Source organism: Heptranchias perlo, chromosome 13 (genome assembly GCF_035084215.1).
Source record: "Heptranchias perlo isolate sHepPer1 chromosome 13, sHepPer1.hap1, whole genome shotgun sequence".
Taxonomy (NCBI): domain Eukaryota; kingdom Metazoa; phylum Chordata; class Chondrichthyes; order Hexanchiformes; family Hexanchidae; genus Heptranchias; species Heptranchias perlo.
The window spans coordinates 272,868-284,922 of record NC_090337.1 but is presented as its reverse complement, the minus strand read 5'-3'; the positions used below and the strand labels follow the sequence as shown (position 1 = coordinate 284,922).

At 49.4% G+C, this 12,055-nt stretch overlaps 1 protein-coding gene across 1 annotated transcript in view; it reads left to right on the top strand.

Moving 5' to 3' along the window:
- Positions 1-12,055, top strand: part of LOC137331711 (leucine-rich repeat and IQ domain-containing protein 4-like) — a 73,039-nt gene that overhangs the window by 44,065 nt on the left and 16,919 nt on the right. The window contains exon 3 of the mRNA XM_067995699.1: positions 11,530-11,668. Within this exon, the coding sequence (XP_067851800.1) occupies positions 11,530-11,668 (139 nt within the window). The remainder of the gene's footprint in view (positions 1-11,529; positions 11,669-12,055) is intronic.

The window sequence follows — 12,055 nt, the reverse complement described above, 5'->3', positions numbered from 1 at the left end:
ATCCTTCCAGGGTGCAACCGGGGACATCGCCGACGTCTCTCAGTCGTCTGCACAAAAGAGCCCTGCAAATACACCCACACCCACTCTGCAGTGACACAATGGGCCCGATTTTACCAGGGGTGCGGGTTCTCGGCGGGTGGGCCAGCGGGCCCGGTGAAATTAGTGGGTTGCCCGCGCGATCATAGCAGGCAACACACGAATTGGATCCACTTACCTGCTCCTCCGGGTTCCCCACTGCTGATCTGCGCGTCGGGCGGGCTGCGCATGCACAGTAAGATCTGTCAGCTGGAGGAGCTCTATTTAAAGGGGCAGTCCTCCACTGACAGATGCTGCCACAAACAGCAAAAATTACAGCATGGAGCAGCCCAGGGGGAAGGCTGCTCCCAGTTTAATGATGCCTCACCCCAGGTATCATTAGATGGGGTGAGGAGGAGGGGGAGGACAGAGATCTTCCACCCGGCGGGCGGGAGGAAGCGGCCTGCCTCTGCCACCAGGAAGGCCTGGCTTGAGGTGGCAGAGGAGGTCACCAGCACCACCAACATATCGCCCACCTGCATACAGTGCAGGAGGCGCTCCAATGACCTCAGTAGGTCAGCCACAGTGAGTACACGTAGTCTTTCCCCTACACTCCGTCTGCCACATCACCGCCACCACCCCACATCTCCTTCAGCACTGCCAACACTACGCTGTCACATCACCCCTCATACCCACTCAAACCTCATCCTCATCTTACCTGCACCTACTCACCTCGCCAGTACTCACCCCGCCACTAACACTCAACCCAATCCTCATACAATCTCATGGCTCTATCTCATGCTCACCCTCTCGTGCATCTCTCTCACGGCCAGCCTCACTCAACCTGCCACCACCTGTGCTGCAGCCACAGGGCATGCATCACATATGTGCAGTAGGAAGCGTAAGGCAAACGTGTCGTGAGCATGAAGGGGACGCACAAGGGTGTTTGAGGGTTCGTCATGGTTCTTACTTCTATTGAATTAAAGAACAACTCACATCACACATTATATTGGCACCACTACTGCCATGTCTTCGCGAATCTTGTCTGGTCTGTGCAATAATGCCCTTTCCTGGGTATCACTGAGGACCCACCACTGATGCCACCCATTGTGTCACTGCAGAGTGGGTGTAGGTGTATTTGCAGGGCTCTTCTGCGCAGATGACTGACAGACATCGGGGATGTCCCCGGTTGCACCCTGGAAGGCTGTGGAGCAGAAGTTCGGGAGGGCAGTGGTGTCTTTGACAGCGACAGGTAGGAAGATGGTGCACGGGCCAGCCAGGAGCAGCTCAGCATGAAAGAGGCTGCAGATGTCCACGGCTACATGTCGAGTGACTCTGAGCCTCCGTGTGCACTGCTGCTCAGAGAGGTCCAGGAAGCTGAGCCTCGGTCTGTGGACCCTGTGGCGAGGGTAGTGCCCTCTGCGGCGCATCTCTCTCTGCGGTAGCCCTCCCTCCTGCTGTACAGGTGGATGTGTCACAGCACTGTGTTGTGGAGCTCCACGTGTCAGAGGTGGACGGCGTGGATGGCGAGGCTGGTGATGCTGTTCGCCCTCCGAGGAGGTCATGACTGCAGCTACGGCGGCCCCCATCCGCAAGATGTACATCTGAGGGGGTCCGCAAGGTAGGTACATGTCTCCGGACCCCGGGGTAAGTGTGCAGGTTGGTGACCTCGACCGTCAGGAGGAGGGTGGTGGAGGCCAAACTTTGTCCCAAGTGACAGAGTGGCCTCCTGCAATGGCTGAGGGTCTCCCCACCCCACCTGTCAAATGGACCTTTGCAGCTGCCACAGGCTGACGGCTGCAACACGTCTATTTCAACTGGGACTGTTTCCCCCAGTGTGTGAAACAGTCCCATGTTTATCCAAAATCACACACAGTCCCTTAATCAGGCCAGTTAATGACCTGAACAAGCAAAGTAAATACACTCAAGTGGCATCCCGCTGGCTTTAATTGCCTGCGGGATTCCCACCAGCGGGGGCTGCGCGCGCACCCCCGCACATCAGCGCGGAACCCGGAAGTGGGCGGGATCGAGGCGCGATCCGGTCCCGCACCTGGATTTCGGGATTTTCGGGGCCTCCCTGCCGAGAACGCACCCGGTAGCGGGTGCTAAAATCGGGCCCAATGGGTGGCATCAGTTGTGGGTCTTCGAGGTGATCCTCAGGAAAGGGCATTAATGCACAAACCAGACAAGATTCGCAAAGACGTGGCAGTCGTGGTGCCAATATAATATGTGATGTGAGTTGATTAGAAATCAAATATAAGTAAAAACTATGACAAACCCTCAAACACCCTTGTGCATCCCCTTCATGCTCACGACACGTTTGCCTTATGCTGCCTACTGCACATATGTGATGCATGCCCTGTGGCTGCAGCACAGGTGGTGGCAGGTTGAGTGAGGCTGACCGTGAAAGAGACGCACGAGAGGGTGAGTATGAGATAGAGCCATGAGATTGTATGAGGATTGGGTTGAGTGGTAGTGGCGGGATGAGTACTGGCGAGGTGAGTAAGTGCAGGTAAGATGAGGATGAGGTTTGAGTGGGTATGAGGGGTGATGTGACAGAGTAATGTTGGCAGTGCAGAAGGAGATGTGGGGTGGGGGCGGTGATGTGGCAGACGGAGTGTAGGGGAATGAGTAAGTGTACTCACTTTGGCTGACCTACTTAGGTCATTGCAGCGCCTCCTGCACTGTATGCAGGTGCGTGATATGTTGGTGGTGCAGGTGACCTCCTGTGTTACCTCGAGCCAGGCCTTCGTGGTGGCAGAGGCAGGCCGCTTCCTCCCGCCCGCCGGGGAGAAGATCTCTTTCCTCCCTCCTCCTCCTCACCCCATCCAGTAGGACCTGGAGTGAGGCATCATTAAACTTGGGAGCAGCCTTACCCCTGGGCTGCTCCATGCTGTAATTTTGGCTCCTTTCTGCAGCATCAGTCAGTGGAGGACTGCCCCTTTAAATAGGGCTCCTCCAGCTGACAGCCTATGATGCGGGTGCGCAGTCCGCCCGCTGCGCAGCTTTCCAGCGTGAAACCCGGAAGCCAAGGTAATTGGCTTCAATTAGACTGCGATCACGTGTGGAGCACCCCGAATTCACTGGGTGTGTTACTCACGCACGCAGTCGACCCCCCGCAGTTAACCCCCCGCTGCCAATCCGCCTCCCTCCTAATATCGAGCCCAAAGTATTTGTTTAATTGCTCTGCCATTTCATTGATTTCCCCCTTATAAATTCTCCCGTTTCTGACTGTAAGGGACCTACATTTGTCTTCACTAATCTTTTTCTTTTTATGCACTTATAGAAGATTTTACAGTCCACTTTTATGTTCCTTGCAAGTTTACTCTCATACTCTATTTTTCCCCTCTTAATCAATCTCTTGGTCCTTTTTTGCTGAATTCTAAACTGCTCCCAATCCTTTTTCTGGCAACTTTATATGACTCCTCTTTGGATCTAATACTATCCTTAATTTCTTTTGTTAGCCATGGTTGGGCCACTTTTCCAATTGTGTTTTTGCGCCAGAAAGGAATGTATATTTATTGCAATTCATGCATTTGTTCCTTAAATGCCTGTCCACAGTCGTGCCTTTTAATGAAGCTCCCCAATCTATCATAGCCAACTCACTCCTCATACCTTCGTAGTTTCCTTTGTTTTGATTTAGGACCCTAGTTTCGGATTGGACTACTTCACTTTCCATGTTAATGAAGAATTCTATTATGTTATGGTCACTCTTCCCTAAAGGACCCCACCCAACAAGATTATTAATTAACCCCTTCTCATTGCACAATACCCAATCTAGGATAGCCTGTTCCCTGGTTGGCTCCTCAACGTACTGGTCTAAAAAACCATCTCGTACACACTCCAGGAATTCATCCTCCACAGTATTATTGCTAATTTGGTTTGGCCAGTCTATATGTAGATTAAAGTCACCCATGATTACTGTAGTACCCTTGTTACATGCATCTCTAATTTCCTGTTTGATCCCATCCCCTACATTACCACTACTGTTTGGAGGAATATAGACAACTCCCACCAGTGTTTTCTGTCCCTTGGTGCTTCTTAACTCCACCCAGACTGATTCTACACCTTGATTTTCTGAGCTAATATCCTTTCTCACTATTGCTCTGATTTCCTCCTTTACTAACAACACCACCCCACCTCCTTTTCCTTTTTGCCTGTCCTTTCTAAATATCGAATACCCTTGGATATTCAGCTCCCAGCCTTGGTCACCCTGCAGACATGTCTCCGTAATTGCAATTATATCGTGTCCGTTTACATCTATTTGCGCTGTTAATTCGTCTACCTTATTACGAATGCTTCGTGCATTCAGATACAGTGCCTTTAGATTTGTCTTTTTAACGTTTTTAAACATCTTAACATTTTTTTTACTACGGCCCAATTTGTCTTATTACCATTTTTTCTTAACTGGACCCTATTTGTTAGTGCACTCTTCTGTTTGTACGCTCTGCCCTTCCTGACACTTGTAAACAATTTTACAACACCAAGTTATAGTCCAACAATTTTATTTGAAAATCACAAGCTTTCGGAGGCTTCCTCCTTCCTCAGGTGAATGTCAAGAAATCCTCGAACCTTTCGCATTTATAAATCACAGAACAATACCTGGTGATCACAGATAGTCTTTCCAACTGCCCGTTGCCAAGGCAATCAAAGTGTTCAGACAGAGAGGTGTTACCTACAGGGCCACCGAATATACAAACAACCAAAAAAAAACAGAGAGAGAGAGAGGCAGAAACATAGAAACATCTGGAAGGAAGAGAAAGACAGCAAATGACCCGTTATATTAAAAACAGATAACTTTTGTTCGCTGGTGGGGTTACGTGTAGCGTGACATGAACCCAAGATCCCGGTTGAGGCCGTCTTCATGGGTGCGGAACTTGGCTATCAATTTCTGCTCAACGATTTTGCGTTGTCGTGTGTCTCGAAGGCCGCCTTGGAGTACGCTTACCCGAAGGTTGGTGGCTGAATGTCCTTGACTGCTGAAGTGTTCCCCGACTGGGAGGGAACCCTCCTGTCTGGCGATTGTTGCGCGGTGTCCGTTCATCCGTTGTCGCAGTGTCTGCATGGTCTCGCCAATGTACCATGCTCTGGGGCATCCTTTCCTGCAACGTATGAGGTAGACAACGTTGGCCGAGTCACAGGAGTATGAACCATGCACCTGGTGGGTGGTGTCCTCTCGTGTGATGGTGGTATCTGTGTCGATGATCTGGCATGTCTTGCAGAGGTTACCGTGGCAGGGTTGTGTGGTGTCGTGGACGCTGTTCTCCTGAAAGCTGGGTAATTTGCTGCGAACGATGGTCTGTTTGAGGTTGGGTGGCTGTTTAAAGGCGAGTAGTGGAGGTGTGGGGATGGCCATAGCGAGGTGTTCGTCGTCATTGATGACATGTTGAAGGCTGCGGAGAACATGGCGTAGTTTCTCTGCTCCGGGGAAGTACTGGACGACGAAGGGTACTCTGTTGGTTGCGTCCTGTGTTAGTCTTCTGAGGAGGTCTGTGCGATTTTTCGCTGTGGCCCGTCGGAACTGTCGACCGATGAGTCGAGCGTCATATCCCGTTCTTACTAGGGCGTCTTTCAGCGTCTGTAGGTGTCCATCATGTTCCTCCCCGTCTGAGCAGACCCTGTGTATTCGCAGTTCCTGTCCATAGGGGATGGCCTCTTTGACGTGGTTGGGGTGGAAGCTGGAAAAGTGGAGCATCGTGAGGTTGTCCGTGGGCTTGCGGTAGAGAGAGGTGCTGAGGTGCCCGTCTTTGATGGAGATTCGTGTGTCCAAGAAAGAAACTGATTCTGAGGAGTAGTCCATGGTGAGCTTGATGGTGGGATGGAACTTGTTGATGTTATCGTGTAGTCTCTTTAGTGATTCTTCGCCGTGGGTCCATAGAAAGAAAATGTCGTCGATGTATCTGGTGTATAGTGTTGGTTGGAGGTCCTGTGCAGTGAAGAAGTCCTGCTCGAACTTGTGCATGAAAATGTTGGCGTATTGGGGTGCGAATTTGGTCCCCATGGCTGTTCCATGTGTTTGGGTAAAGAACTGGTTATCGAAGGTGAAGACATTGTGATCCAGGATGAAGCAGGTGAGTTGTAGGATGGCGTCTGGAGATTGGCTGTTGTTGGTGTTGAGTATTGATGCTGTCGCAGCGATGCCGTCATTGTGGGGGATACTGGTGTAGAGTGCCGAGACGTCCATCGTGGTGAGAAGTGTTCCTGGTTCAACTGGTCCGTGGGTGCTGAGTTTTTGTAGGAAGTCTGTAGTGTCGCGACAGAAGCTGGGGGTTCCCTGTACAATGGGTTTCAGGATGCCCTCGATGTATCCAGAGAGGTTCTCACACAGGGTTCCGTTGCCTGATACGATAGGACATCTGGATGTGTTGGCTTTGTGTATCTTTGGGAGGCAGTAGAAGTCTCCCACGTGGGGAGTACGTGGGATGAGAGTGCGTAGGATGCTTTGAAGGTCTGGATCGAAGGTCTTGATCAGTTTGTTGAGCTGGTGGGTGTGTTCTTTGGTCGGATCTGCGGGTAACCGTCTGTAGTGTTCCTGGTTGTCCAGTTGTCGGTATGCTTCTTTGCAATAGTCCGTTCTGTTCTGTATGACTATGGCTCCTCCTTTGTCCGCTGGTTTGATGACGATGTCGCGGTTGGTCTTGAGAGCGTTGATGGCGTTGCGTTGTGCTCGGGTGACATTCTGGACTGTCTTCTGAGTGCGGCTGATGAATCTGGCATTGACGCATTTCCTGACAGCTTGAGCATACATGTCAAGCTGAGGGCAGCGCCCCTCCGGAGGAGTCCAGTTTGACTCTTTCCTCTTCGTTTGCTGTACCGTGGATCCCTCTGTCTGCTGTTCCGGATCGTTGATTGTCTCATTGGGTTCGCTGCTGAAATCTTGGGGTTTGTGGAAGAATTCCCGGAGCCTCATTCTACTGATGAATTCCTCTGTGTCCGCCGCAAGACTAATGGGGTCCATTTTGGTAGTGGGGCAGAAATTGAGCCCTCGGCTGAGAACTTCGATTTCGTCTGGTTGAAGGGTGTGGTCGGACAAATTGACAATAGACTTCCCTGTGGTTGCAACCATGGTACCAGGGGAAGCTTGGTCGATGCTGGTGGTGATGCCGAGTTTCTCAAACTTCCTGCTCTTGGTTTTCATGTAGGCAGCGTAGTTCCGTTGCCTCGTCTGTTTGGCGGTATCTCGTAGCTGGTCTGCTGTGTCCCGAGTACAGGTTGAGAGTATGGACTCTATCTTAGTTTCGAGGTTGCGGCGTCTGTGGTAGAGTTGGTGTACGAGATGGTTGCGGAGTGTGCGAGAGGTACGACGGCAGAGTCTCTCAGCGTAATCCGAGTTGTATGTGGACTTGAGTGGGTTCGTGATCTGTAGTCCTTTCGGGATCTTGTCTGCTTTCTTGCAGCTCTGTAAAAACTTGATGTCTGTGTCTATATGCGCGATCTTCTTGGATATCCTTTCCACTGTGAGCCGGCAGTTTGTGGTGTCGATGGTAGCCATGATGTGGAGATGCCAGTGATGGACTGGGGTTGACAATTGTAAACAATTTTACAACACCAAGTTATAGTCCAACAATTTTATTTGAAAATCACAAGCTTTCGGAGGCTTCCTCCTTCCTCGGATGAATGTCAAGAAATCCTCGAACCTTTCGCATTTATAAATCACAGAACAATACCTGGTGATCACAGATAGTCTTTCCAACTGCCCGTTGCCAAGGCAATCAAAGTGTTCAGACAGAGAGGTGTTACCTACAGGGCCACCGAATATACAAACAACCAAAAAAAAGAGAGAGAGAGAGAGAGAGGCAGAAACGTAGAAACATCCGGAAGGAAGAGAAAGACAGCAAATGACCCGTTATATTAAAAACAGATAACTTTTGTTCACTAGTGGGGTTACGTGTAGCGTGACATGAACCCAAGATCCCGGTTGAGGCCGTCCTCATGGGTGCGGAACTTGGCTATCAATTTCTGCTCAACGATTTTGCGTTGTCGTGTGTCTCGAAGGCCGCCTTGGAGTACGCTTACCCGAAGGTCGGTGGCTGAATGTCCTTGACTGCTGAAGTGTTCCCCGACTGGGAGGGAACCCTCCTGTCTGGCGATTGTTGCGCGGTGTCTGTTCATCCGTTGTCGCAGTGTCTGCATGGTCTCGCCAATGTACCATGCTCTGGGGCATCCTTTCCTGCAACGTATGAGGTAGACAACGTTGGCCGAGTCACAGGAGTATGAACCATGTACCTGGTGGGTGGTGTCCTCTCGTGTAATGGTGGTATCTGTGTCGATGACACAATCCTGACACAATCTGGTTATCCTTACACCAATCACTTCCCTGCACTGCTTCTTTGTTTTTTCTCTTTAGCATACCAGATTTCTCTCCAGCGGGACCCTCCCCCCCACCCCCCCCTCCCCCCTTATTTAGTTTAAAGCCTTATCTACCTCCCTAGTTATTCGATTCACTAGAACTCTGGTCCCAGCATGGTTCAGGCGTAGTCCCTCCCAATGGAACAGCTCCCTCTCTCCCCAGTACTGGTGCCAGTGCCCCATGAATCGTAACCTACTTCTCCCACACCGATCTTTGAGCAACGCATTCATCTCTCTGATCTGATTTACCCTGTGCCAATTTGCTCGTGGCTCAGGTAATAATCCAGAGATTATTGATACCGACGTGGATCCCATCCCATTCCAAGTTCTTCTCCAGCCTGGAGGCGATGTCCTTAACCCCAGTACCGGGTAGGCAACACAGCCTAGCTGCAGAGAACAGTGTCTATCCCCCTAACTATACTGTCACCTACTACAACCACCTTCCTTTTTACTCCCCCCACTTGAACGGCCCCCTGTACCACGGTGCCGTGGTCAGTTTGCTGGTCCTCCCCGCAGTCCCCGCACTCGTCCACAAGGGTTGCAAGAACCTCAAATCTATTGAACAAGCGCAGGGACTGAGGCTCCTGCAATACTACCTCCTGGATCCCCGTACCTGCCTCACTCGCAGTCACACCCTCCTGTCCCTGACCATGTGTCAATTCTAAAGTATTTAATCTAAGGGGTGTGGCTGCCTCCTGGAGCAAAAGGTCCAGGTAACTTTCTCCCTCCCTGATGTCTCGCAATGTCCGCAGTTCGGGCTCCAGCTCCTCAACTCTGAGCCGAAGTTCCTCGTGCCACAGACACTTATTGCAGATGTAGTCGCCCTGGACAAAAATGCCCACAAGCTCCCACATATTGCAGCAGCAGCAACACATCTCCTGTTCTCCCATCATTTTATTTAATTAATTAATTTAGTGTTAATCAAATTATTTACCTCATTTAATTTATTTGATTAATTAAATTAAGTTTAGTTTTTAAAATTTAGTTCTGTGCTATATGTTAACTTAAAACTTAGCCCACCATCACTACCAATCACTTACCTGTCTCACCTGTGACGTCACACTGCATTTGTCTCTTGTTGCAGGTCTGCTGCTGCTTTTATCTCCGCTCTCGGTCTGCTGCTGCTCAGGTCCGCCGCCGCCCTGCAGAAATAGTTAGGAAAAGCAAGGCAAAGTAGCACCTCCTTTCCCCCACTTCACCGAACTCCCACACTTACCTAACTCTCAAGCCGTTCACTCTGTGCCCGCTGCACTCAGAAGGAAGCTATTCGGCCCATCAAGCCTGTGCCGGCTCTTTGTAAGAGCAATTCAGTTAGTCCCATTCCCCCGCTCTTTCCCCGTAGCTCAACAGATTTTCCCGTTCAAATATTTTTCCAATTGCTTTTTGAAGGCCATGATTGAATCTGCCTCCACCATCCCCTCGGGCAGTGCATTCCAGATCATAACTACACACTGCATAAAAAAGTTTTTCTTCATGTCGCCTTTGGTTTTTACCAATCACCTTAAATCTGTGCCCTCTGGTCCTCGGCCCTTCCGCCAATGGGAACAGTTTCTCTTTATTTACTTTATCTAAACACGTCATGATGTTGAACCCCTCTATCAAATCTCCTCTCAACCTTCTCTGCTCTAAGGAGAACAACCCCAGCTTCTCCAGTCTATCCACGTAACTGAAGTCCCTCATCCCTGGAATCATTTTAGTAAATCTTTTCTACACCCTCTCTAAGTCCTTCACATCCTCCCTAAAGGATGAGGTGCCCGGAATTGGACACAATACTCCAGTTGTGGCTGAACCAGTGTTTTATAAAGATTCAACATAACTTCCTTGCTTTTGTACTCTATGCCTCTATTTATAAAACCCAGGATCCCATATACTTTTTTAACCGCTTTCTCAACCTGTCCTGCCACCTTCAAAGTTTTATGCACATATACCCGCAGATCTCTCTGTTCCCGCACCCCCTTTAGTTTTTATTGCCTCGTCTTGTTCTTCCTGCCAAAATATATCACTTTGCACTTCTCTGCATTAAATTTCATCTGCCATGTGTCCGCCCATTCCACCAGCCTGCCTATGTCCTCTTGAAGTCTATCACTATCCTCCTCACTGTTCACTACACTTCCAAGTTTTGTGTCATCTGCAAATTTGGAAATTGTGCCCTGTACACCCAAGTCCAAGTCATTAATATATATCAAAAAAACAGTGGTCCCAGCACCGACCCCTGGGGAACACCACTGTACACCTCCCTCCAGTCCGAAAAACAACCGTTCACCACTACTCTCTGTTTCCTGTCACTTAGCCAATTTTGTATCCTTGCTGCCACTGCCCCTTTTATTCCATGGGCTTCAATTTTGCTGACAAGCCTATTATGTGGCACTTAATTAAAGGCCTTTTGAAAGTCCATACACACCACATCAACCTCTTTGCCCTCACCAACCCCCTCTGTTACCTCATCAAAAAACTCACTCGAGTTAGTTAAACACGATTTGCCTTTAACAAATCCGTGCTGGCTTTCCTTTATTAATCCACACCTGTCCAAGTGACTGTTAATTCTGTCCCGGATTATCATTTCTAAAAGTTTCCCCACCACCGAGGTTAAACTGACTGGCCTATAGTTGCCGGGTTTTCCTTACACCCTTTTTTGAGCAAGAATGTGACATTTGCAATTCTCCAGTCCTCTGGCACCACCCCCGTATCTACGGATATGATGACGTTCCATTTCCCCTGCCCCATTACTGGACTCCAAGCCGTCATTTCTCTGACTGTTACTGACATCTCCTCTGGGGACCTTTCCACAGCCCACTAGGTGACTGTATCCATGTCTGTTGATGGCCTATCCCACCAATTACAACATACAGCATGTTTGGAAACCCTACTTCTGACCCTCAGTCTCTCCCTGCATCCAACTCCGATGTACAAAAAACAATACACAAGCTTTAAGATTTAATTATTAGAAGTTTCTAGTCACTGACCATGAATTTTAGGGAATACCGTTTACTTGCAGGCGGTTCCTAAGGTCATCTTTGCATAAAACTTTCAACTGGCAAAGGGAATTGCATTTAGCTACATAGGACTCTCCTTGTAGCAAAGAACAGTCAGGGAGCTGCGATGCTCCCTGTACAGGAAGGTTCAGTCAGTCTAACTGCAGTCTGAACCTGCGATTTGTATTTTCAGAACCTGAAGGAGTTGTACCTCGAAAACAACGAGATTGAGTTTTTGCCGCCAACGATCGGGATGTTGCAGAATTTGGCCGTGCTGGACTGCCATGAAAACCGCCTGCTGGAGTTACCGGCGTCAATAGGAGACATGCACGGTATGGAGCTCCGTCTGTCAGGCTGAATCCACTTCATCCAGTGTGGTAACATTATGAAAGGGTTTGATAGGGTAGAAGTAGAGAAAATGTTTCCACTTGTGGGAAAGTATAAGATGGTCACTAACAAATCCAATAAGGAATTCAGCGGAAACATCTGTATCCAGAGAGTGGTTAGAATGTGGAATATAGATCTATTTAAGGGAGAAAGGAATAGAAGGTTATGCTGATAGGGTGAGATGCAGTAGGGAGGGAGGAGGCTCATATGGAGCATAAACACTGGCACAGATCGGTCAGGCCGAATGGCCTGTTTCTGTGCTGTACGTTGTGTGTAATCTAAATAAAGGTGTCAGTTTCAATCGCCAGTGCTGAGTTAAAAGATCTCAGGAG